The sequence below is a fragment of the Podarcis erhardii genome, assembly GCF_964252035.2.
Source record: "Podarcis erhardii genome assembly, chromosome: 14".
In the NCBI taxonomy this organism is placed as follows: domain Eukaryota; kingdom Metazoa; phylum Chordata; class Lepidosauria; order Squamata; family Lacertidae; genus Podarcis; species Podarcis erhardii.
The window spans coordinates 17854654-17882040 of record NC_138503.1 but is presented as its reverse complement, the minus strand read 5'-3'; the positions used below and the strand labels follow the sequence as shown (position 1 = coordinate 17882040).

The 27387-nt window shown below is 44.5% G+C and overlaps 1 protein-coding gene across 1 annotated transcript; it reads left to right on the top strand.

Moving 5' to 3' along the window:
- Positions 1-27387, top strand: FAH (fumarylacetoacetate hydrolase). Its single transcript, XM_081839164.1, has 14 exons — positions 1-152; positions 5215-5325; positions 5960-6081; positions 7272-7321; positions 11454-11544; positions 12431-12528; positions 13385-13437; positions 14673-14772; positions 16689-16819; positions 18236-18311; positions 20941-20987; positions 21747-21848; positions 24061-24178; positions 27056-27387. The coding sequence occupies exons 1-14, from the start codon at positions 72-74 to the stop codon at positions 27130-27132; spliced, it is 1257 nt and encodes a 418-aa protein (XP_081695290.1). The 5' UTR covers positions 1-71; the 3' UTR covers positions 27133-27387.

Genomic DNA, 27387 nt, shown 5'->3' with positions numbered 1-27387 from the left:
AGAAGTGCAGAGGCGATTGCCACAGCTGCCAAGCCTCTTTTGACTTTCTGTGTCTGCAAGGAGGAGGTGAAATGTCGTTTATCCCTGTGGACGAGGATTCGGACTTCCCCATTCAGAACCTGCCTTACGGGGTCTTCTCCACCAAGGAGCAGGTAAGGAGGAGGCTGGCTTCGCGTGTGCATTTTGGGCTGTTTGTCTCTGCTCTGAGGAAACAAAGATCTGTGTGTGAGAGAGACACCATAAAGTTAAAACACACGGAGTCCTGGGAACTATAGCTTCTTAAGGGTGCTGGGAGTCGTTCTGTGAGGGATAAACCACAGTTCCTAAGATACTTTAGGGGAAACAGCTAAATATGTGCTGGGATGTGACCATAGCTAGCAAGGCTGGGAACTTTGCTTGATGATTGCTTTAGAAAGTTATAACACTGTTTATGTCTATATTGCTACATTTATATCTCTCAGGATATATATATATATATATATATATATATATATATATATATATATATATATATATATATATATATAAATGTAGAGATATAAATGTAGCTCTATATATATATATATATATATATATATATATATATATATATATATATATACAGTAGTACCTCGGGTTAAGTACTTAATTCGTTCCGGAGGTCTGTACTTAACCTGAAACTGTTCTTAACCTGAAGCACCACTTTAGCTAATGGAGCCTCCCGCTGCCACTGCGCCGCCGCTGCACAATTTCTGTTCTCATCCTGAAGCAAAGTTCTTAACCTGAAGCACTATTTCTGGGTTAGCAGAGTCTGTAACCTGAAGCGTATGTAACCTGAAGTGTATGTAACCCGAGGTACCACTGTATAGTTTTTCCTGTTTTAGCCTCACAACAACCCCTTGAGGAATGATGATAAGCAAAGGCTATTTTATTTTGACCCTTCTCTGTGCACATACCTTTAAAAGAATCACAGAACTGTAGAGTTGAAAGGGGTCTGAGGGGTCATCTAGTCCACCCCCCTGCTGCAAGAATCTTGCCCAACATGGGGCTCAAACCCACGAACCTAAGATTAAGAGTCTTGACGCTCTACTGACTGAGCTATCACTGGTGATGTGTCAATGGATGTGTGGTGGTAGCTTCAATTATAAGCTGAGCAACAACCCTAGTATGTACCAAGAGACAATCTGTGCAGGCAGTGATTTTATCAAGAAAGACTTCATTTTGTGCCAGTTAATAGATGCTCTGATTTTCTTGCTCTTCCTTCCCGCTGCTTTCCAAACATTCTTTCTGAAATTAACCTTTCCTTCCTGACTTTTTGACAAAGATCGGTGCCTCATTTTTACCTTAATTGATTCCTAATTTTCTGAACTTTCAAACACTGTTGGGAAAAACTGGGAGCATTTCCAGAAGAGACATTTATTGAGCACTGTTTGCAGGAATGTTAGGCAATGTCAGTTTATTTCATGAACATTTTTATTCTGATTTGTTTGTGGGGAGGTTAGATGATGATGCTTCGACGCTATTGTTATCCCACACTTTCCAGGGCATTTTCTTGTCACTTTCTTTATTGCAAAACGTCTTAACTTTGGGGGAAGCATTTGTCTGGCTGGGAAAGCCTGTCACAACAAATATGTTTTCAAGTGTTTCCAGAGAGCAGATGCCTTTTGTATCTTGACAGGAATGCCGTTTCAGGGGCAGCCAAAGTGAAAACTCTGAGTTACTGCAGAGCAGGCTTCTGAGATCTTTGGAACTTGCAAGAGAAACTTTCCCACAGAGTTTAGAGTGTTGGAAGGTTTGGATCGCACGAAAGAAAATACTTCTCCATGCAGTGCAGAGTTAAACCATGGAACTCACTCCCACTAGAGGCAGTGACAGCACCAACTTGGATGGCTTTAAAAGAGGATTAGACAAATTCATGGGGGAGAGAGCTCCCCTGCAGGCTCCTTTCAGGTTAACATAGGATTTTTAAAGTTTTCCCAAAAGACAATATAGGGACTGTGGTTACCCAGAGACAGCTATCAGAAAAAAATCAGGGCAGTTGGCACATATGGCTTAGCCCTCTAAGCTTCAGGTCATGCATTAACTTGTCTGTTTGCAGAAAGTCCTGCTAAGCAAATATTTCGGGATGCATTTGTGAGTATTTAGATAGAGCTAGATTTATCTCCTGCTCCCCCTGTCCTATGCATATTTGGGGGGAAAGGCTGTAGCTTACCTGCCCACAGAGTGTCTCACCAGAGTGGTGCATGCTCTGGTTATCTCCCGCTTGGACTACTGCAATGCGCTCTACGTGGGGCTACCTTTGAAGGTGACCCGGAAACTACAACTAATCCAAAATGCGGCAGCTAGACTGGTGACAGGGAGTGGCCGCTGAGACCATATAACACCAGTCCGGAAAGACCTACATTGGCTCCCAGTACGTTTCTGGACACAATTCAAAGTGTTGGTGCTGACCTTTAAAGTCCTAGACAGCCTGGGCCCAGTATACCTGAAGGAGCGTCTCCACCCCCATCATTCAGCCCAGACACTGAGGTCCTGCCCGAGGGCCTTCTGGCGGTTCCCTCCCTGCAAGAAGTGAGGTTACAGGGAACCAGGCAGAGGGCCTCCTTGGTAGTGGCACCTGCCCTGTGGAATGCCCTCCCATCAGATGTCAAGGAAATAGACAACTATCTGACTTTTAGAAGACATCTGAAGGCAGCCCTGTTTAGGGAAGTTTTAAATGTTTGATTTTTCATCGTGTTTTTAATATTCTGTTGGGAGCCGCCCAGAGTGGCTGGGGAGGCCCAACCAGATGGGTGGGGTATAAGTTATTTATTTATTTATTTATTTATTTATTTATTTATTTATTTATTTATTATTTGAACCGCCCTGAGAGCTTATGATGAAGGGCTGTATATAAATCTAAAAAATAAAAATAAACTGTTGGAAGGTTACAGCACCTGCTGTGGCTGTAGAGACTGATATGGGAGAAACATGTTTTGTTGCAGCTGGGGCAGATGAAGGCATCTGGTTGTCCTGTTGCAGATGTAGCTTGGTGTTTCCTCTTTCTACACTCCTCCCAACAGCCACCCTTCCTCTGGTCACTGCTATGAATGCACAACCTGACTGACTGCCTCCAGACACTGTTAGCTCTTGCCCTGCTTTGGGAAGCAGGTGGGAGGGGTCTAGGACCATAGCTGTCAACCGTCCCTTATTTGGCGGGAAACTCCCTTATTCCAGCTCCATTCCTGCTGCTGTCCCGGATTGATGATGTCCCTTAAATTTCCCAGGATTCAAAGGAATCAGCTCCTCTCCCTCCCTCCCTCCCTGCCGGCCAGGGAGGAGGAGGGAGGCTCCAACTGTGTTGCTTGGCTGCGTTGCTCACTCAGTAAGGAGTCTAAGAATGACTGGGGGGTGGAGCTTGCATGCCTTGTGCTGATCAAATCGGCTGCGTTGCCTGGGGAAGCCCCTTTGCTCAGCGCTTCCCAGCGGAGAGGTGAGGGTGGTTTTCCTTGCCGCATCCCCTTTGCCGGGTTGCTGCGCTGTGGGAACCACCGCTTGAGGCTTCGTTTGGCTGCTGGTTGGGCTTTCTGCCTTTGGCTTGAACATACCTGTGCTCAGAATTGGATGGATATGTCATTGATGGCCCACTCACCCTTGCCGGGGAAAAGGTCTGTCTGGAGCGGGGGCACATGGTGGGGGAAAAGGAAAGGAGCTGGTTGAGTACAATGGCAGGCGGCGATCTTGTGGTGGGGGGCTTGTTGACTAAAATCCCTTATTTTGACTGCTGATCCCTTATTTTCGAGACTACTGGTCCCTTATTTTCAAATCTATAAGTTGACAGCTATGTCAGGACCATACCGGAACCATCGCTGCTTCTTCCCAAAGCATGACATGGCACGAGGGCTGTGGGGTGTGCACCAAATTTTGGCTTAGCTCAGGGTGCCATAGTACAAAGTACACCCCTGCTAGAGCTGCCCAATCAGCAGGGAAGGGGAGCTTTTTTAGCCAGTGAGAAGAAGCCTTTCTCCCCCTTTGTGCTGACTGGAGCCAATCAGAGTGAAAGGAGGTGTGTCAGCGACAGAGGATTGGCTCCTAGGGTCACTCTGGAGAAGGCTTGTGGGAGAACACTGAAGAGCTGCTCTGTATTCTAAGCATTTAGGAACGCTGAAAACAACAAGGTGCTTCTGTTTCGAGAGAATGGGGTGCAAGTTCTATTACATACAACAGAAAAGCCTTGGCATTCGTACCACAGGCCAGTATACCTGAAGGAGCGTCTCCACCCCCATTGTTCAGCCTGGACACTGAGGTCCAGCTCCGAGGGCCTTCTGGCAGTTCCCTCCCTGAGAGAAGTGAGGTTGCAGGGAACCAGGCACAGGACCTTCTTGGTAGTGGCGCCTGCCTTGTGGAACACCCTCCCATCAGATGTCAAGGAAATAAACAACTATCTGACTTTTAGGAGACATCTGAAAACAGCCCTGTTTAGGGAAGCTTTTAATGTTTGATGTTTCATGGTGCTTTTAATATCCTGGTGGAGGCCCAGCCAGATGGGTGGGGTATAAGTAATAAATTATTATTATTATTATTATTATTATTATTATTATTAAAGTCCAAAATGATTAGCCCCTGTACGTGCACATAAAAAAGTAGATCTAACATAAAGGCAGCACATCGAGTTCTGCATTGGTCATTTCAATACATCCCCTATTATTAATATTATTGCACAATTATCAGATCACTATATAATCTTAGAAGGGTGCAGCTGTGACAATGTGCGGCTGTGGCCATCATGAAGAGACCCTCGGCTTCTGAATTTACCACAACACAACTGGTTGCAGCTCTATTCTTTGCTCTGTGTTTACCGCTGGCTTGCGTCAGAAGCTGTACACCGGCTCCCTCGGCCAAGAAAGCGAGATGAGCGCCGCAATCCCAGAGTCAGCCACAACTGGACCTAATGGTCAGGGGTCCCTTTACCTTTACCTTTAGCATCGCATCTGGAAAGTATAGATCGGGGTAGACAACCTAAGGCCCGGGGGCCGGATGAGGCCCAATCACCTTCTCAATCCAGCCCGCGGACGGTCCAGGAATCAGCGTGTTTTTACATGAGTAGAATGTGTCCTTTTATTTAAAATGCATCTCTGGGTTATTTGTGGGGCATAGGGACCTCACATGGTCTGAGGGATGGTGGACCAGCCCACAGCTGAAAAAGGTTGCTGACCCCTGGTATAGATGCTTATCTTATTCTATCTTCTCTCGCAGCCCAGATCCAGAATTGGAGTTGCCATTGGTGACCAAGTGCTGGACCTCAGCGCCATTAAGCATCTCTTTAATGGGCCTATCCTTTCTAAGCAGCATCATGTCTTTGATCAGGTATTTTGCCAAGGTGACCTTGGGCACCCAAACCTGAGGTTCTCCACCCCTGATGTAAACTATACTGAGCTGGACGAAGCAATGGCCTGACTCTTTATAATGCTGATTCCTATGTTCCTGTGAGTTCCCGTTGCTTGGACCCTGCTCTTGCCAACCTAGCAGTTTGAAAGCACGTCAAAGTGCAAGTAGATAAACAGGTACCACTCTGGCGGGAAGGTAACGGCATTTCCGTGCGCTGCTCTGGATCGCCAGAAGCGGCTTAGTCATGCTGGCCACATGACCCGGAAGCTGTATGCTGGCTCCCTCGGCCAATAAAACGAGATGAGCGTCGCAACCCCAGAGGCAGCCACAACTGGACTTAATGGCCAGGGGTCCCTTTACCTTTACCTATGTTCCTAATGACCTGCCAAAAGCTTGGAGGTGGCAGGACGTCAATATGACATTTTGTGAGATTATCTGTAATTCAGTGCTCTGCCATTGCAATTTGCCATTGCATTTGGAGGTGGGCAGGAGATGGCTTGGGGCTTGCTGTGCATCCATGTGCTCTTTCCTTCATTCAATGTCACAATATGCCTCATGTGCTGTGTGCTCAGGGAGCATTCACGCAGGAAAACATGTCTGCTCTCCTTTGCAGCCAAGCCTTAACTGTTTTATGGCGTTGGGCTGGGAAGCATGGACAGAAACCAGAGCGCTTCTCCAAAAGCTGCTGTCTCACAAAGAGCCGACGCTGAGAGATAACGTGGAATTACGCAAAAGGTAAATAAAAAATAACTAAAAACTGGGGAGAGAATAAGTGGCTAGGACTCTGTAAGTGTGCATGCTGCTATTTTATGGGAGCCCAGAAAAGCTGCAGAATGTGCTAGTGGCCAACCGAGTCCATTTCCTAAGATCCCAAGATTTTCTTTTTTAAAAAAATATGTAAGTTTCTAGTCCCTGTGGTTTCCCCTCTAAAATATTTCTGTGCTCTCTTTGTGCCACACAGTGATGTTGAAGGCTGTTAAGTTGCAAAGCTAAGCTTGTGGGCAAATGCTTGTTTGGAATGTCAAGAGCCAAAGAGATTACTGAATAATATTATTGATCCTCTGGGATTCCCAGTCCTCTGAGGCTGGCTGTGCTAGACAGTTCTCAGCTGGGAGCTCCAGAATGTCCAAAGCGGTGCTTGCTGTCAGCTCTGATCAGCTGTCTTCTGGGCAGGTCTTCTTAAAAACATGACAGCACAATTTGCAAACAGGCAAACAGTGCAATTCAAAGTTAACACTTCTGAAGGAAAAACAACCAATATGACAAAAATAGCAAATTCTTAGTCACTTACAGGATTTGGTAGGTGAGTAAGAATTAATTTATTTTTTTATTATTATATTGGAAGATGCCAAAAACATGTTTGCTCTACTAACGATTTATAGCAACGTGTGCCTGCATACAAGACACTTATCAGATTGTAATGTACACAGGCCTAAGATAGTTGGTACTGGAGGAGATGCTCTTTTAAGTGTGCTACAGTAAACATTCGAAGATTGGCAAATGCTGACATTGACCAGTTGTAATATTGTAAGGAGAGAGAGAGAGAGAGAGAGAGAGAGAGAGAGAGAGAGAGAGAGATGTCAGAAAATTCACCTTGAGTGAATTACATGCATTGGCAGGATTGACAGGATTTTTACTTGTAGTAAAAAAATTTGAGCAATGGACTGACAAAGGATTTGTAAATATAGAGATACAAAAGAGACGCAGAGGGGGAAATCATTATATTAAGATCCACAATGGGGGGGGGGGAGTCAAAAGGGATTATATGTTTATGTATTTAACTCATATGTTTATGTAAAATAGAAAATGCAAAAATAAATTTATTTAAAAAAGAAAAGAAATTCACCTTGAGTGAACGGAACCAAGTTTCCTTAGTGTTTGAGAACTAAATATTATTTCTGTTTGTTTCCTCATTTGCCTTCTAGAGCATTTGTACCACAGGCTTCGGCAATAATGCACCTTCCTGCTGAAATTGGTGAGTTCCTTTTACTGTCAACAAGATCCACTTAACCTTTGTTCATTTCCTCCAGAAGCAGAGTTCTATTCTCAAATTACTGGGAATGTCAGATCCCATCTCTTGATTTAGCTGTAGTCTATACGAGAAACGGGGGAGAAATTTGATTCCATTGACAGTTAAAGGCGAACCCACCTCCTAACCCTTGCTTTCCAAACCAACACACAGCTGCCCTTCAAAATCCACACTTCTCCCAATTTTGCAATGCCATTCTCCAGCTCATGTGATTTATTCATTCATTTATTTTTATTAAATTTGTGTACCGCCCTATATCCGCAGGTCTCAGGGCGGGTCACAAAATAAAATCCCAAAATACATTATCGAAATAAAAGAACAAGAACAACCAATAACCCCGCTCTAAGTAATGTGTACGAAGATGAATATAAAGTCATCAGAAGCATTTCTGCCCCCAACAGTGAAGGTAAAACAGTAACCGTGAATAGCCTTATCCTCTGTGAATTTGACTAGTCCTCTTATAAAAAGAGAATAGGCAGGACTAGTGCTACGGGACTGATGCCTCAGTTACCACTCACACTGACTTGCCCGCTCTCTTTTACATATATTTCCCCCACCTCCCTGAACAACCCTAAAACAAATGCTAACTATCCCAGAGTATCCTGTGCGGGACCTTGGTGTGGGGGATAACCAATAAGCTGGAGTCCCAAGCGGATGTTTTTAAAATAACAATAAAGATTTATTTTAAAACAAGGTATTATAATACAAGTGGAGAAACTTAGGTTACTTCAGAATTAATAAGCTAGTTTGCTGAATTCATTTCACAGAGGTTTTGGCTCTGAGGTAACTTTCAGTAATAGTCTTAATATAATATAATAATAATATAATATAATAATAATATAAAAAGTACAATGAGAACGATTGGAAGTTTTTCACAGAAGACTTTATTGGATAAGATATGATGTTGTATAAATAACTGGCTTTTTAAACTGATATTTTCTTGTTATTGTTAATTCTTTTTTTGTCCTTTTTTCTTTCTTTTTCATTTTTGTGCTTAACTCTGATGTACTCACCTGTAGTGTATGATTGTATTTTAAATCAATAAAGACAATATATATTTTTTTTAAAAAAAAATAGTCTTAAGGGATCACAACCCCGCTTTCTTAACTGGGTTTTGGGAGTGTCTTCCTTTCACAGAAGAGTCTCTCCCCTCCAGAACAGTGAAAGACCTAAGTAGACTGATCCCTTTTCAGCTCCTACTTCTCCTGTCTCTCCCTCATTCACCCAGCAACATTTGGTCCTATTACTCCTGCAGGACACTATACTCAGTCCTTCTCCATTCACTCAGAGTGGATGTTTTCTCTTGAACCAACTCTCCCTCCTCAGCACTCTGTATATTTCATCCTGTCTCCTAACCTAACTCCCAACCTCTCCAACCCCAATTCCAACCCCCTCCACAACCACAACTCAAAACCAACCTAACTAACTCTCTCCCTCCAAACACAGTGCTTCTCAACCTGTGGGTCCCCAGATGTTGTTGGACTACAACTCCCATCATCCCTGAGCTCTGGCCTTGCTAGCTAGGGGTGATGGGAGTTGTAGTTCAACAACATCTTGGGACCCACCGGTTGAGAAAGGCTGCTCCAAAGCCTCTCCTTTTAAATTCTCCCTCCTGGAACCTCGGCCAACCAGAGGCTGCCGTTCTTTAACCATTTGCTGGCAGGAAATAAAAGTAAAAAAGAAATACTTGTGGAACCAACTTTTCCGTCACAAACTAGTCCTGTCAGCTGTGTTGTCCCTCTGCTTCCTGCACAACTGACATGCCCACAAACGTGGACACGAAAGGAGGAAAGTCAGAGTAAAATGAATGGAAAGTTTAGCCATGCTGTTTCCTATGACGGACACCAGAGGGCAGTAAGTGAATTGTATATGAAATCATTCACTGTGCTGTACTTGTGTTTTTGTTTTTTTAACAGAAAAAAACAAAGGAAGCAGGATTTTGCTTTCTGTGTTTTGGAGGGCAAGCAGATGAAAGTCAAACACTAGTTTCCAAGTCACGAGAAGCAACAGCTTCATTTCATTCTGCACTAGTCAGAGCTCATCTACTCTCTAGTACTGTGTCCAGATGTGGTTTTTTTTTAAAGGCAGTATGGTGTAGTGGTTAGAGAGTTGAACTAGGACCTCAGAGACTTGGGTTCCAATCCCTTACTCAGCCATGAAGTTCACTGGGTGACCTTGAGCTAGTCTCTCGACTTGACCTACCTCACAAGGCTGTTGTGAGGTAGGTCAGGCTGGGAAGAGGGGAGGCACATGGAGAGCTCCTTAAAGGAAAGTTGGGATATAAATGTAGTGATAATAAAGAATAATAAGGAAGAAAGATGTAAAATTGGAATGGGTTCAGAGTCAGGCAACGGAGATGGTATAGAGAACAAGTCCAGTGAGGGAAGGAAGAAGGAATTGCTTTGTTAAACCTGGAGCAGAGAAGACTGAAGGGAAATGTAATATATAAGAAGCTATTGTTGAGGAGAAGGTAAAAGCTGCATTCACAGTTGAACCGCATGATTCCCACCCCAAGAATGCCAGGAACTTTTCTCCTCACAGAGCTAACATTCCCAGCACCCTTGGCAAACTACAGTTCCCAGGATTGTTTGCTGGGAGTTGTGTGCCTCAAATATGTGCTTTAAATGTTTACATGCAGCCTTTTCCCTTTCTGCCCCAGAAGGCAGGAGTAGACCAAATGTGTCATGGGAGAGTAGATCAGATCAGATGAGATCAGACCCTCGCAAAACAAAATGTTGTGAAGATAAGATATGGCAACCTTAGCAGAGATTACCTCACACCCCGATAAAACCGCAACACAGGCAAGCTTAAAATGACCACAGATCTCCTTGGAAGTTCACAAAATGCCCCATTAAAATGGTAAAAAAAATGATCCCTCTTTTGACATACATTAAAACAAAATATCATTTATTATCTATTGCACTTAATTATTAAGTTGCTTTGAGTAAATTGTGTGTGTGTGTGTGTGTGTGTGTGTGTGTGTGTGTATTTAGTTGTTTAGTTGTGTCCGACTCTTCATGACCCCATGGACCAGAGCACACCAGGCACTCCTGTCTTCCACTGCCTCCCGCAGTTTGGTCAAACTCATGCCGATAGCTTCGAGAACTCTGTCCAACCATCTCGTCCTCTGCCGTCCCCTTCTCCCAACATCAGGGTCTTTTCCAGGGAGTCTTCTCTTCTCCTGAGGTGGCCAAAGTATTGGAGCCTCAGCTTCACGATCTGTCATTCCAGTGAGCACTCAGGGCTGAGTTCCATAAGAATGGATGCGTTTGATCTTCTTGCAGTCCATGGGACTCTCAAGAGTCTCCTCCAGCACCATAATTCAAAAGCATCAATTCTTCGGCGATCAGCCTTCTTTATGGTCCAGCTCTCACTTCCATACATCACTTAGTCGTGTCACAAAGAGTCAGACACCACTAAACGACTAAACAACAACAATATATATAGTAACTCAAAGTGACTTACCAAAAAGCACAGGCATTAAAACCAAGGCCTTTTTCCAGCACCTCTCAGGTGAGCTCCATTGCCATTACAGTGGCACCTCGGGTTACATACGCTTCAGGTTACATACGCTTCAGATTACAGACTCTGCTAACCCAGAAATAGTACCTCTGGTTAAGAACTTTGCTTCAGAATAAGAACAGAAATTGTGCGGCAGCGGTGGCAGCAACAGGAGGTCCCAGTAGCTAAAGTGGTGCTTCAGGTTAAGAACAGTTTCAGGTTAAGAACAGACCTCCAGAATGAATTAAGTTCTTAACCCGAGATACTACTGTATAAGAGAACAAGGGTTCATGGTGAGTTCTGGCACCTCTTTTTTTCTATATAAAAAACTAACACAGAGTAAAAAGCCAAAAACATATTCGTAGTAAAAAAAGACTTTGAAGGAGACTACAAATAAGGAAAGCCCCCCCCCCCCCGATTAAATGCCATTCATGGTTGGTGGCACCACAGGTCTGTCATCCCTCCCCATGAAGGCAATAAAACATTGCCGCTGGTACCCAAAGTCGTTGCCAAGTTCTGCAGCTTCTTTCAGTTCATTTCTCTAACACCACTCCTTGCCAAATTCTCATCCCTACAGGAGACTATACTGATTTCTATTCCTCCCGGCAACATGCTACAAATGTCGGAGTGATGTTCCGCGGAAAGGAGAATGCTCTGATGCCCAACTGGTCAGTAGTTGTGTTCTAAGAATTCCAAGGTCTCAAATATAAAATAAATGTTCATAAATGTATTAGGTAAACACATACGTAAGTGTATAAGCCATTGGTCTGAAACAGTACAGGAGAACAATCCATTTTGACTCTCCCAAATAGACCTCAAATATTTCTATGCAAGGAAGAAGGAAATGGGAAAAGCATTCTGATTGTCTTTTGACTGTAGGGTCTTACACCTCCCATTTCACATACAGTCTGGCAAGTATCTGTTAAGCTGAGCGCACTCTCAAATTTCTGCTGAAGACCGCCTCCTTCTGTGATGTATGCATGATGTTTGGGGTGGTGGTCTTGGGCTACAGGGTGGGCAATTTCAAAAGTATATATAGGGGCTTTCGCACCATTGTTCAGGGTTCTCCTCCCTCCTGTGTGTGGGGAGTGGGGACCCTGTTGCAACAGTTCCTAGAATAAAGATCAGGCTTACTAGCCGCTTTGCTTCTCAATTTACTCTGGTTGTCCTCTGTTATTTTCTCCTACCAATAGGGAACCCACGTAAGGACTCTCTCTACAGGCTCCAGAATACCCCAAAAAGGAAAGGGAGCAGTTTTTCTTATAACAGTTGCTTTTCCAACGACGTTTGGGAGGGGTTGAGTGGGGAGAAGCATCATTTGGGTGTCCATTCAAGGATAAAGCATTATTTGGATGTGATGAGTGAGAGGATACTCAATGAAGCAATTTGAACCCTTGTGGACTTTCCATAGGCATCTCGTTGGCCACTGTGAGAACAGATGCTGGACTAGATGGGCCACTGGCCTGATCCAGCTCTTCTTATGTTCTTATGCATTGAGCACATTCTCCTTTTAGTTGATGATCACAACCCCCCGTGATGATTTCTCTTTTCAAGGTTACACTTGCCAGTTGGGTACCACGGACGTGCCTCTTCCGTCGTTGTATCTGGGACGCCCATCAGGAGGCCACTGGGACAAATGCGACCTGATGATGGTAAGCCTTTTGGCCTTCCACTCCCCATCTGGTTTCACGTTTATAAACGGAATTAATATATAAGCGAAGAGTCTCGAGGTGTCAAATTAAAAGAGAGAGATTCCTTTCTGTTTGGTACGATTTTAGTATACAGTCGTACCTTGGTTTTCGAACACCTTAGTTCTTGAATGTTTTGGCTCCCAAACGCCGCAAACCCAGAAGTGAGTTTTCCGGTTTGCGAACTATTTTTGGAAGCCGAATGTCAGACGGAGCTTCCATGGCTTCTGATTGGCTGCAGGAGCTTCCTGCAGCCAATCAGAAGCCGCGCTTTGGTTTCTGAACATTTTGTAAGTCAAACGGACTTCCATAACGGATTCTGCTCGACTCCCAAGGTATGGCTGTATTTGTCAGCCATGATGAACATGGGCAGTTGCCCCTGAGGGATTTCCAAAGATTTCAGTTGATATAACAACTCTTCCTTTCCTATGTCTGTCTCCCCTGAACAAGTGAGTGGTACACATATATTGTATTATTTACATGGTGAGGTTAACGTAAATAGATTTGGTTATTATTACTCCTCTTCTTTTTCTTCTGTAAGTACATTCATCTTGTTTCTACATCTCTGGACTGATTTGGATGTTTATTTATTGTTTCTTAGCCCCTTCGTGGTGAGAGGCTTTGTCTCATATTCTGTACTGCAGAATAGTCTTTATCCCTTTTCCTGACTTGTTTAAATAAGTCTTCCCTTTTTAAAAAGCAGTTGATCCATGCATGCATAGCAAGGTGGCATTGTCAAACTTGTAAACACCATCGCTTTCCCTATTAAAAGAAACAGCATGCTTACTTTTTGTATGTGTTTGTTCTGTTTAAATCACAGCAAAACCCCCGGTGTTCGGTGCTTGCAAACTTTTGGATATTGAACTGGAAATGGTAGGATTTTATTTGCTTATGTTGTCCCCTTCATCTCTCTACCCCTGGTTTTAAGAACCCTGACCAAAAAAGGGGGGGCAAACAAGACAACCCATCATTAATAGAAACATATAAAATTTCAGAAATGCAAATTCTCAAAATTGAAACGGTCAGAACTCCCCCAAACCATTTAGATCTTTTCACAAAAGAAGAAAAAGAACAGCCCTAACTAGTTGACACCATTTTGGATTTTTAAAAAATTACCTGCAATTTTCTCTCTACTAGTGCTTATAAAGCAACAAACTTGTCTATAAGGAGAAAGATGAAATTAATTGGTGAGGAAACAATTTTCAAATTCTCTTCACTTAAAAATGCTTTTGTTGTTGTTTTCTTAATCTAGTGAATTTCTGTCTACCTTTAAACAACAACACCACCACCAATAAACCTCTGAGGCCAGTGCATGATCAAATCAAAAACCATTGAGTTGTTTACAACTTAATTATATTCAGAATAAACCTACTGAAATTAATAAGTCCAAGTTAGCTATATCCATCAGTTTCAGTGTAGGACCAATGCTTCAGTTGGATTGGCCCAATTAAAGGAGCAGGGGATGCAGGGAACATAACAATAAAACCACAATTAGAAATTAAAGCAGCAGGAAAATAGGACATATATCTAGGAGCACGTTAATGTTAGGAAGGATCTAGGAAAATAAATACTACAATGTTGTTGTCATCATTGTTTTACTGCAACTACTATTAATTCAATTTCTTATGCACCCTTCACCATAAGGTCCCGGGGTGAGTTAACGACCATTTAAAATACATTATTAAAACAGTTTAAAACAAATTGCACTCACAAGAGTAGGGTAGGTCACACAAACACCATCTCAGGTGTCAAAGTTCAGGGAAAGAAGAGCATTATGATGGGAACTGCATAATGATTTGATTTCCTCTCATAAGAGCCCTGAGGCAACTCATCAATGAAAACGCAACCATTTAAGCAGAGTTAAAACCACAGTTCAAAATAAGACCAGATGCTCAGCAATCAAACAAACAAGCTTGCATTGTGCTCCAAATCCTGGCTGCTGTATTTGTCCTGTTTGCACAGAAAGTGCAATGTAAGAATCAAGGAATTGGATGGGATAAGCTGAGATGAGTGCATGTGCTTCACCATGTTGGTTATTTTGTATAAAACGGCATATTTCCATTTTTGGAGCATATACCCTAACAAAACCACCTCCTGTATTTTCCCAGGCTTTCTTTGTAGGCCCCGGAAACAAACCTGGAGAGGCGGTTCCCATCAGTGAAGCTCACAAGCACATCTTTGGGATGGTCCTTATGAATGACTGGAGCGGTAATGAGCCCTGCTGCTGTTCCCCACGGCAGGAATCCTCTTGCTATGCTTTTGTATTAGACAATGTAGTGAAATGAGGCAGACTTTTGAAGATTCCTTCAGGAGCGCAAAGATATAGGAAGCGGCCTTATGCTGAATCAGACCATTGGTCAATTGAGCTCAGTATCGTCTCCACTGACTGCCAGTGGCTCTTAAGGATTTCAGACAGCAGCCTTGAACCTATGACCTCCTGTACGCAAAGCAGATGTTCTGCCTCAGAGCTAGTGTTCTTCTCCAGTTAAACATTTGAACCTGTCATATATCATGTCAGACCATTGATCTGTCTAGCGCAGTATTGTCGTCAACGTCTTCTTCTTCGGCGACCACTTGTAGCCGAGTAAGATTGTCTTCCATGAACACGGTTTTAACAGTGAGTCCATAAGTGACTGTGGAGGCCAATTATGGATCCACACATCCTTCCACAGTAGGGACATAGGTTTCCGGGCTGGAGTTGATCACGGTGAAGGTTTGCCAAGCGAGCCTTCCTCTTAGTGCCTTTCTCCTTTTCATCCTAAGTTCAAGCATCTTCAAAGCCCATGACACCTTTGGTAAAGGCTGTTTTCCAACTAGAGCGCTCGCAGCCCAGTGTTTCCCAGTTGTCAGTGTCTATACTACATTGTTTTAGATTTGCCTTGAGAGAGTATTTGAACCTCTTTTGTTGACCACCAGCATTACGCTTTCCATTTTTAAGCTCGGAATAGAGTAGTTGCTTTGGAAGGCGATAATCAGACATCTGAACAATGTGACCAGTCCAACGAAGTTGATGTTGAAGAGTCATGACTTCAACACTGGTGATCTTTGCTGCTTCTAGTATACTGGCATTAGTTTGCCTGTCTTCCCAAGTGATATGTGAAAATTTTCAGAGTATTGTATACACAGTATTGTATGCACCAGCTGGTTGCAGCTCTCTAGGTCTTTCCCAGCAAGGGAGGACTTGAGTCAGGCATAGGCAAACTCCGGTCCTCCAGATGTTTGGGACTACAATTCCCATCACCCCTAGCTAACAGTGGTCAGGGATGATGGGAATTGTAGTCCCAAACATCTGAAGGACCGGAGTTTGCCTATGCCTGACTTGAGTAATATTTCGTAATATTGCACCCGTGTGAGGCCAAAATTTGGCACCCCAAAAATTGATATTCCCAGTTATGGATCTTCTCAATTTTGTGCCCCTTCATTTGGGCATCCTGTGCAGTGGAACTGCCCTCACTGCCCTAAATTGCTCCCAGTCCTACCTGGACATGCCAGGAATTGACCCTGAGTCCTCCGGCATGCAAAGCGGATTCTCTTCCACTGAGCAACAGCCCCTCCCCTGAGAAGCAGAGCCTAAAACTTATATATACAGTGGTACCTCAGGTTAAGAACTTAATTCATTCTGGAGGTCCGTTCTTAACCTGAAACTGTTCTTAACCCGAGGTACTATTTCTGGCTTAGCGGAGTCTGTAACCTGAAGCGTATGTAACCTGAAGCATCTGTAACCTGAGGTACCACTGTGTATCTATATCTATATCTATATCTATATCTATATCTATATCTATATCTATATCTATATCTATATCTATATCTATATCTATATCTATATCTATATCTATATCTATACAGTGGTACCTCAGGTTACATACGCTTCAGGTTCCAAACTCCGCTAACCCTGAAATAGTGCTTCAGGTTAAGAACTTTGCTTCAGGATGAGAACAGAAATCATGCTCCGGCGGCGCGGAGGCAGCAGGAGGCCCCATTAGCTAAAGTGGTGCTTCAGGCTAAGAACAGTTTCAGGTTAAGAACAGACCTCCGGAACGAATTAAGTACTTAACTCGAGTTACCACTGTATCTATATATCTATATCTATATCTATATCTATCATCTCTTTCCTTGTCTCCTAGCACGTGACATTCAGAAATGGGAATATGTCCCCCTGGGTCCATTTCTGGGCAAGAGTTTTGGCACCACCATCTCTCCGTGGGTGGTGACTATGGAAGCTCTGATGCCATTTGCACTGCCGAATCCTATCCAGGTTAGCAAAAAGTGTTCAGATGTATCCCATGTGACTTATGGGAAAATTTATTCTACATGACTTATGTGGAAACAAGGCTACTTGTCAGGTGGGTGGGGCATACATAAATAACGGAGATGTGCATGATTCCCTACCCCAATCCAAATTATGTCCTGACCCAGCACTTTGAAGCACCCAGGGTTGGATGAAGCATTAAGCAAAATGAGCACATGCTTAGGGCATCAAGGGAAATGGGGGGGGGCACCACAGAAATTTTCCTTTTCCAGATTTTGCCACCATTTTCTATGGTGCAGTTGAACCAGGTTCAGAAGAATCCCACAATATGTGCATTGTAAGTTCAGTGCAACAACAACAAAAAAGGAAAAACAAGATTCAGTTGTGCTGAACTTTATAAAATAATTGCAGAATAATAATAATAATAATAAATTTTATTTATATCCCGCCCTCCCTAGCTGAAGCCGGGCTCAGGGCGGCTAACAACAATAAAATAGTGCAACATTCTAAAAACATTTCATTATAAAAATTAATTAAAATCAAATTGATGGTAACCATTAAGCTAAAGCTAACGTTCTGTGAAGAAGGCAGTATTTTATGGTTTATTGTTGTTTGTATTTTGAATTATATATAAATATAAAGGTAAAGGGACCCCCGACCATTAGGTCCAGTCGTGACCGACTCTGGGGTTGCGGCGCTCATCTCACTTTATTGGCCGAGGGAGCTGGCGTACAGCTTCCGGGTCATGTGGCCAGCATGACTAAGCCGCTTCTGACAAACCAGAGCAGCGCACGGAAACGCTGTTGACCTTCCCGCCGGAGCGGTACCTATTTATCTACTTGCACTTTGATGTGCTTTCGAACTGCTAGGTTGGCAGGAGCAGGGACCGAGCAACGGGAGCTCACCCCGTTGCGGGGATTTGAACCGCCAACCTTTTGATCGGCAAGTCCTAGGCTCTGTGGTTTAACCCACAGCACCACCTGCGTCCCTATATATGGGGGCACCAAAATCTTTATAAGTGCTGAGGGCCTCTAAAGGTCTTAAATCCAGCACTGGGAGAGGCCTTGATCTGACCTGGGGACAACCCGAGTAAGATCCTGGCTCCACCACCTTTGGGGTAGTAGATGGCAGAATTTAAAGATTGAACAACGAAGGAATCCAGTGCAACTTTCGTGCTAGCAGAATCTAGGTGCACAACAGCTGGTTCTTGTGCAACAGTGGATTTAGTTGTGAAACAGCTTGCGCTTGTGTTTTTCCTTGCGCAACATCATCCTGCCAGCGCAACAAGCGTACCACTAAGGGACTGTAACCTAGCAGTATGTTGGATGCAGCCCTCTGTTTTCACTTCAGAACTGATAGACACTTAACCACTTGAGTCTGCTATTATAGAGGGGTATATGACGCTTCTTTTGCTTCTTCAAGGATCCCAGGCCACTGCCCTACCTCTGCGATGATCAGCCTTATACTTTTGACATCAACCTTTTCGTTGCTATTAAAGGTACAGTACTCACTCCTATGATACATTTTCATTTCATTCAGGCTTGCGGAGCTCCAAAATAAGAAAAAAAAAAGGGAGGCCATAAGTAAATGATGTATTAAAAGAGTCAAAACGCCAACAGTACTCTGTTAAGCTACTAAGGCCCTTCTATTCAGCCTTGTTTGTAAATTCTAAGAAACAAAAAACAAAAAAAACTGCAATTTTGTAAGGTTCATTCTTTATTTTGATTCAAAATGGTGTCTGTGTTCAAACACAGACAAAAATATTCCCCTTGATTTTCGGAACCATCATGCAAAATGTGGTTAAAATCAGTGTAGTTTTGGAATGGTTCAGTCTTCCATTTTGATTCAAAATGGTATCCAATGATATTCAAACATAGGTGAAAACCTGTTCCTTGATATCAGGAGGCCCTAGGTAAAGGTAAAGGGACCCCTGACCATTAGGTCCAGTCGTGGCCGTCTCTGGGGTTGTGGCGCTCATCTCGCTTTATTGGCCGAGGGAGCCGGCGTACAGCTTCCGGGTCATGTGGCCGGCATGACTAAGCCACTTCTGGCGAACCAGAGCAGCGCACGGAAACGCCGTTTACCTTCCCGCCAGAGCGGTACCTATTTATCTACTTGCACTTTGACGTGCTTTTGAACTGCTAGGTTGGCAGGAGCAGGGACCGAGCAACGGGAGCTCACTCGTCACGGGGATTCGAACCGCCGACCTTCTGATCGGCAAGCCCTAGGCTCTGTGGTTTAACCCATAGTGCCACCCGCATCCCTCTACCAGGAGGTCCTAGAGGTGCCCAAATGCAGAGTGAAGAAAACCTCTCAAAAGATATAGCAGAAGATAGCATCTTGATAATACTTTAGATTAAAGTTGCCTTTAACCAGGCATAGGCAAACTCGGCCCTCCAGATGTTTTGGGACTACAACTCCCATCATCCCTGACCACTGGCCCAAAACATCTGGAGTGCCGAGTTTGCCTATGCTTGCCTTTAACTGTTATGCTACATCTCACAAATAAAAGAGAAAGTTTTCCTTGAAATAAGAAACGAATGGCACATTAGAGTTCTAATACGAGAAGTGCGCTCCTTGCACAAAGGTTTCTTTATTTAATTCCTATTTCACCATCATAAAATTCCTGCATAGACAAAACTCCCCTGCAGAAATTAAGATGCAGTTGATACGGAAAAGTTCCACGTGGTAATTGCATCTATCAGTTTTTCAATCTGTATACCCCTGTGCAATGGCTGTTTATGGTGGTGGAGCAACAGCAGACATTAAGCCCTCCAGCACACCAAATAGATGTTGGGACTACAACTCCCATCATCCCTGAACATTAGCCATGCATGCTTACTGGAGCTGATGGGCGTTGGAGTCCAAGAATATCTGGAAAGCCACAGGCTCCCCATCCTTTATCCAAGCCATCTGTGATGTTCAGCATTTTGTGCAAAAGCCTGTTATACGCAGCTTTCCAATTTGCGCTCTCCAGTTTTTCCCTCCCAGCTGGGTTAATTACTTTTCCCCTGCTTTTTTCCCCTGCAAGAAGTATCCAAAGTAGCTGATGAACTGAAGATAAAGCATAACACAAAACGTTAGCAGAGTTAAAACAAACAAGAATATTAGATCAGACATTTGAACCAGAGAGCGATAAAAAGCTAAGAGGAGCTACCAATTAAAGCTACGTTAAACTCTCACACTGGCTGAGGGTTTTCTTTAGATCTCCCTTCTCAGTACACACTCCTAAGATATCTCTGCAAGGACAATTTCTACCTTGGAACAGAAATAGGGAGTAAATTCTATGGCAAATCCCAGAGAAAAAGGTTTATGGTTTTGTCGAAATGTGCAAGACTCTCTCTGTGTGTAAAAGGAGTCAAACTCCCTTGCTTGAGCAGTTTTATGACAGGAACTGTAAACACCTCAGTCTGTATTCTGCTGGAGTTGCACATTGCCTTACTGTAAAGTTGGATTCTTGCTGTCATACTTCCACCACAGTGAAAAGATTATGGACAAAATGAACAAGTGAAACCTCCTCTATAAGGTAAAGTAAAGGACCCCTGGATGGTTGAGTCCAGTCAAAGGCGACTATGGGGTTGCGGCACTCATCTCACTTTCAGGCCAAGGGAGCTGGCGTTTGTCCACAGACAGCTTTCCAGGTTATGTGCCCAGGATGACTAAACCGCTTCTGGTGATGGAAATCAGAGCGCACAGAAATGCCGTTTACCTTCCTGCCACAGTGGTACCTGTTTATCTACTCGCTCTGGTGTGCTTTTGAACTGCTAGGTTGGCAAGAGCTGGGACAGAGCAATGGGAGCTCACTCCGTCTCAGGGATTTGAACCACCAACCTTCCGATGGGCAAGCCCAAGAGGCTCAGTGATTCAGACCACAGCGCCACCCGCATCCTCCTCTGTAGTACTGAGATTGGAAAAGTATAAAGTTGCACCTAAAGTGTGTTGTCCAGAAAGCCGCCATCCAAACCTAGGGATTGCCCATCCCTACAAATATCAGACACAGAACAACTCTCACATATTTGCTGAATCTATATTTATGTTGACTGCAGTTACTTGGACACAGGTGATGGTATTTAAAACACTGAGTCCTCACAATCCTCCTTACTGCAAACTTATTGATTTGTTTTCAGGAGATGGAATGAGCAAGCCTGCTAATATTTGCTGCTCAAACTTTAAGGTAAGAAATGTTCTCTCTCCCGTGTTCATGGTGTTTTCGGCTGAGACAGGATTTGAAGTGGGCACTGCTACAAACCTCACACCAGCCATTGAGCCACATTGTCACCTGTTGAGTGCATACGTATGAATGGTATGAATGGCGTAAAAGCAGAAAGGGGAGGCTTCTGAGAATCTCAGTTAGTTCATGGAAGTAAAATTCTGTTTTTTCTGTGTGCGTGTTTTCACAAATGTTAGGTATGCATGTCTGTTATGTGTGTATATTATATTATATTATATTATATTATATTATATTATATTATATTATTAATGCTTGTTATTTTAATAAATATATGCATTTATATGCACACTTTACCCTAGTTATAAGCATTTTTGTACACATTACTTGGCTGGGGAATTGCATTACAAAATCCAGAAAGTGCAAATTTTGAAGGATGGCCGTGTTTCGGTTTGTGCATTGTTCTTGGGAGTGCCAATTATATAGGTTTATCTCTAAATGCAAACTGAATCTAATTTCTCCCCCATCCCTAAGAGGAGCTCACTAACAGAGCAGGTGTTTTGCATGCAAAAGGTTTTCCGGTTCAATCCAAGACACCTCTATTTTAAAAGGACCCAGTGGTGGGGAAGATCTCTCTGGCTGAGACCCTGAAGAGAGCTGCTGGCAATAAGAGGCAGTCATGGGCTAGATGGAGAAACCTTGTATAGGGCAACACCCCATGCATCTCCAATACTCTAAAACCCTCTCCTCTCTTTTATCTTGCAGCACATGTACTGGACCATGAAACAGCAACTGGCTCACCATACCGTCAATGGCTGCAACCTCAGACCTGGAGACCTCCTTGCCTCTGGAACTATTAGCGGGCCTGTAAGCATTTAATTATAGGGACGTGGGTGTCGCTGTGGGTTAAAGCACAGAGCCTAGGACTTGCCAATCAGAAGGTCGGTGGTTTGAATCCCCCCGACAGGGTGAGCTCCCGTTGCTCGGTCCCAGCTCCTGCCAACCTAGCAGTTCGAAGCATGTCGAAGTGCAAGTAGATAAATAGGTACCGCACCAGCGGGTAGGTAAATGGAGTTTCTGTGCACTGCTCTGGTTCGCCAGAAGCGGCTTAGTCATGCTGGCCACATGACCCGAAGCTGTACGCCGGCTCCGTCGGCCAATAAAGCGAGATGAGCGCCGCAACCCCAGAGTCGGTCACGATTGGACCTAATGGTCAGGGGTCCCTTTACCTTTACCTTTAAGCATTTAATTAACCATACCCTGATTGTAATGCATCATATTTGCAGTAGAGATGACGGGAAGTTCCACCAAATCTAGATTTTAAATCCAGATATAGGGAGTCCAGTACCTGTGGACCCACTGAGTCCCAAGCCATGTCTGATCCAAAACAGATCCAGATAAGACCTTCTGATGTTTCCATGCCCAGCATGACATAGGCACACCGGGGTTTGGAGGTGCCCCCTTCCATATTAAAAACAGCTTCCTCCCTGCTGGCCCATCCAGTATGAATTACTGCATAGCACATCAGGAAAACTGGGAGCCGTGTGAAATGCAGTTTTCATATTTCCCGGTGCCCCTGGACACAGTGTTTGTGTAGTCCAGGCTTTAGGTGTCATAATCAAAACTGGATCCCTCCTTGCTGCCCACCACCACCTGCCTCTAGTGCAGCGGTTCTCAACCTGTGGGTCCCCAGATGTTGTTGGACTACAACTCCCATCATCCCTGACCACTGGTCATGCTGGCTAGGAATGATGGGAGTTGTAGTCCAACAACATCCGGGCTCCCACAGGTTGAGAAACCCTGCTCTAGTAGGAGAGAGAAAAGGGTGGAAGCTGTTTTCCTTGCACAGTGAGAGAAAAATGCTGAAATAGGTTTGTCTCCTGTTTTGTACTTGATCAGGCACCCTTGTGGAAGGCTTTGCTATGTTTTGTTTTAACAGACTGTTCAGAGATTTTAAAGGCTTTAGCTCTAAAAAAACCCCAACACCCCCACAAACGCTCTGTAAGCAATTGCATCTCCCAGAGAATAAAGGATTACATTATAGCCAAGTGACTAAGCCGTAGCACGTCAGCGGACTGGATCAATCGCTGTTTCTGGCAGAGATCCACTCTTTAGGATCCAAGAATATCCTTGATTTCCTTTAGCCCAAGGTTGGGGAACCTCAGATCTGAGGGGTAAATGCATCCCTCCAGGATCCTCTTGCCAGGCCACATCCCTTGCCAGCCTTACTTTGCATTATCCTGGTGTATTTTGCCTGGTTGGAATATATTGGTAATGGATCTTCCTTGCCTGGATGAAGGATAGGTATGTGGGTGGGTGTTTGTAAGTGTGTAGAAACTAGCTTACTGTCAGGCTCTGGGGACTCGAGTTCCTCCCTCCCTTTGGCCATAGATAAGCAGGACAAAGCAAAAAGAATTGCTTACCATTTAAAGAATCTTTAATGATCACAGCAAAAGACATTCTCGGAGTGAAGGTGCTCCCCATTAAGGTTTCCATCCACTTTCCCCCTAGTCACTTCCGTGCCTTGCGACCTGATCTCGCAACTACCATGCTTATTGTATCGCCACCTTATCTGCTCTATGTGACCTTGGACTGATAGGCTGGGCACTTTCCAGTAAGAGAGAGAGAGTCTGTTAGCTCTCTCTCTCCCAGTTCTTCTTCACTTTGCTGTTCAACCCCCAGTTTGTCCCAACTTTTGTCTTCGGAACGATGCCCCTCTGCAAGCCACTGTTCCAAATCTATACTGCTCCACTGCACCTGGGTAGCTTCAGGATCCTGGTCAGAAGCAGGGAGAAGGGGAGGCGCCCACCATTCCTCACCAGAGCAGTACTCCTCAGCCTGGTCTTTGACCCTTACTACACCTAAGTAAAACTTGCATTCGTTGCTCCATCCCTTTTTCTCTCTGGGCCTGTCCACTCCTCACATGTGGCTCTTGGAAGGTTGCCCCCAAAGGACTACAGCCATGGATCTGAATTTAGTTCCCCACCCCTCCTTCCACCAGTGGGTCCAAGATGTACAGCAGCAGTATATCCACACAGAGAGATGACGCTAAGTACCTGTTTTCAATTTCTGCTTGAAGGATCCCGAGAACTTTGGTTCCATGTTGGAATTGTCGTGGAAAGGAACAAAAGCCATTGACCTTGGTCATGGCCAGTCTCGTAAATTTCTGCAGGATGGAGATGAAGTCATTATAACAGGTGAGTGTGTTTGAGGGGTAGGATGAGATAGAGTACATATCAGGGTCAGCATGAGACTCCTTAGGGTAGTGATAAAGTGGGATATCAAATCCAAACTCCTCCTCCTCCTCCTCCTCCTCCTCCTCCTCTTCTTCTTCTTTGTGCTGGTCCGGGGGGGGGGGGAGGTTACCGTGGGGCGAGGTCCAGGACCTGAGTTGAGGGTCGGAAGACAGTCCTCCTCGGGCGAAGCGGGGTCCACAGCGAGAAGCCGGGCAAGGACAGGAACTCTGGGGGAAACAGGACTGGATGCTGGCCGAAACAGCTCATCAACAACGTTGCTCCTGCAACCTGGGACCGGGCTGACTGGCCTTTATCTTCTCTGAGGCCAGGGGTGGTCCCGGCCCCCAGGAGACCCGCCTCTCCTGGCCTTAAGGCGAGCACTCCTCCTGGGAGAAACCAGTTCCCTTCGCCTCTCTGTCCTGAGCCTCTGCAGTTCAGGAGAGGCTGAAGGGTTACTGGGCCCAGGGGGAGACTCACCTGAAGGCACTGAGTCCTCAACCACCAGAGTGGATTCACCTGGTTCCTGCTCCTGAGGATCCGGCACAGGTGCAGGCGCTTCAGAATCAAGGCCCTGCCCCAGTTCAGCCGGCCCTGGAGGCGGGGACTCCTGTGCAGGCTGGGATTCCTCCGGTTCAGCCTCTGAATCGGATTCCCAGGCCATCACATTCTTCCTCCTCCTCCTCCTCCTCCTCTTCTTCTTCTTCTTCTTCTTCTTCTTCTTCTTCTTCCTCACACCCACACATACCCCACTCACACAAAAAAACAAATCTCACTACAGCCAACCAAAGACATCCAATCATACCCTAGGCCGCCCCCAACCTCTCTCACCGCCATGGAAATACAACAAGCGAATACAGTAGTAAGAGAACCCACACTGTGATGCTGACACAAAACCTCACACATACACTAAAAGTAAGAATAGAGGCATTGCCACCCGACCCCACCCCACTCACCATTCCCCCATCCCCCTCTGTCCCCCTCTTTTCTTCCTAACCTAACACTGTATGCAACACTAATGTCTCACAACAAATGAAACTGATCTGTAGAAAACGCTACTTGAAAAAAAGAGAGAACACATGTATCTTTGTAAACTAAGAAATCTTTAATAATAATAATAATTATTATTTTTTTAAATGTTCCATATCTGAGATGTAGAGCCAAATAGCGAACGCAGCTAAGCGACGCCAGTTAATCTGAGGCTGATGGCTGCTGACCTGCTTATGTGAATTCATCCTGCAATCTCCTTCAGTCCATCGCTTGCTGTGATATCCGTGATGCCTCTGGCACAACCAAGAGTGATCCTTTGCTCCTTGGCTGCCAAAAGCATCACAGTCTGCTTCCTACTGGTGCTATTTTTAGCACACCTGGAAGCATTGATGGAGGAGGCGAACAGGACGTTTTCAGGAGTGCTCTGAAGCCCCGGCGCATAGGAAACCACTGAATATGGGTTAAAAAATCCCAGGTGTCAGGATTTGCCATGGACATGCTGCAAGTCCCTGCAGGCCACCCCAAAGTGTTGGCCACAGGCAAGGACAAATCTAGTACAGTGGTACCTCGGGTTACATACGCTTCAGGTTACATACGCTTCAAGTTACAGACTCTGCTAACCCAGAAATAGTGCTTCAGGTTAAGAACTTTGCTTCAGGACGAGAACAGAAATCATGCTCCGGCAGCGCAGCAGCAGCGGGAGGCCCCATTAGCTAAAGTGGTGCTTCAGGTTAAGAACAGTTTCAGGTTAAGTAAGGACCTCCGGAACGAATTAAGTACTTAACCCAAGCTACCACTGTATGAAACTAATGAAGCTTAAGCTTAAGGACCCCTAATTCCTCACACACACACATCCCATAACTTGAAAACTATAAGGCATAGGAAGTATTTGTTCACACTGGTGACTTTGGCATGCGAGACAAATCCAGTACAGCAATTTTAATCAAAATCTAAGATGCAGTAGTTAATTAAAATAAAGTGGTCTATCATGAAACAACCTCATTGAAAAAGGTAACTGTGTTTACCCTGGCCTTGTTGCGAAGGAGCCCCCATGACAGTTCAGGGCCCCCAAAATGTAGGTCCGCCACTGGCCACAGGTTAAACAATACAGTGCTAGATGGACCTATTGTTCTGACTTGCTGAGAGGCAGGTTCCTGAGTTCCTAATAGTTTTTAAAAGGCGTTCTTTAACTTTCCAAAAAAGGACACAACAAGGACAGTAGGAACATGAGAACTGCCTTCAGCCAGCCTGACTCTTTGCTCGGCTAGTTCAGTATTGTCCACTCCGACTGGCTTTTGCACATATGATGGTTTGATTAATGGCCTTGATAGCTGGTGCCAACTAGCAAGTGCACATGTCCGGTTAGGAGGAAACACTCTGGCAATTCTGAATGCGGCAAGAAAATGCTAATTCATGTTTGCGCTCAGAGAAGGCGGGAGAGCTACATGCAGCTGCCAGGCCTGAGGTTGCCTGCCCCTGGTGTAAGGGAAATTGCCCATAAGCACATATGGAACACAGTAGGTGCCCAGATAAGGAGTAATGCATTGCTTGTCAGCTAGCAATAAAATAGAATTGTTGCCAGAAGAGGCTTCCTGAGAAGAACAAAAACAAAATAAGCACTCTGGCAGACGACCTTGGGAAATTCCTTCCTCGGCTGTGGGGCCACGATCACAAAGGCCCTGCTCCTGCCTTTGAATGACTTCTTTCCATCATTGGGCTACTGATCTTAACAAATGAGGGAGCTTTCGTGTGTCATATGTTCTGCAGTTTTCCTCAATCATTTTAGTACATTTTCCTCAATCCGCTTTTAACAGTTATCGTTTCCTGTGTATGTGCTTTCTCATCCCACAGGCTACTGTCAGGGAAACGGTTATCGCGTTGGCTTTGGTGAATGTTCCGGAAAAGTGCTCCCAGCCAGACCTGTCTGATTGTTTTCTTTGGAGGACATCCCAGAGGGGAGAAAGAGGAAGAAGGGCCCTAAATGTTCTCTCTTCCATTTTTTAAAAAATATTTCTGACTTTGCTGTTTGTGGGCATGGAGAAATTGAAGATAACACTGTTGGGGCTCTCTCTCCATATTTCTAAAATGCTGTGGAGGTTTCAAAAACTATGGAGAACGCTTAATTGTTGGCATTTTTACTAACAGTATTTTTTAAACAATAAATAGTGAATCTAGTTGTCTTC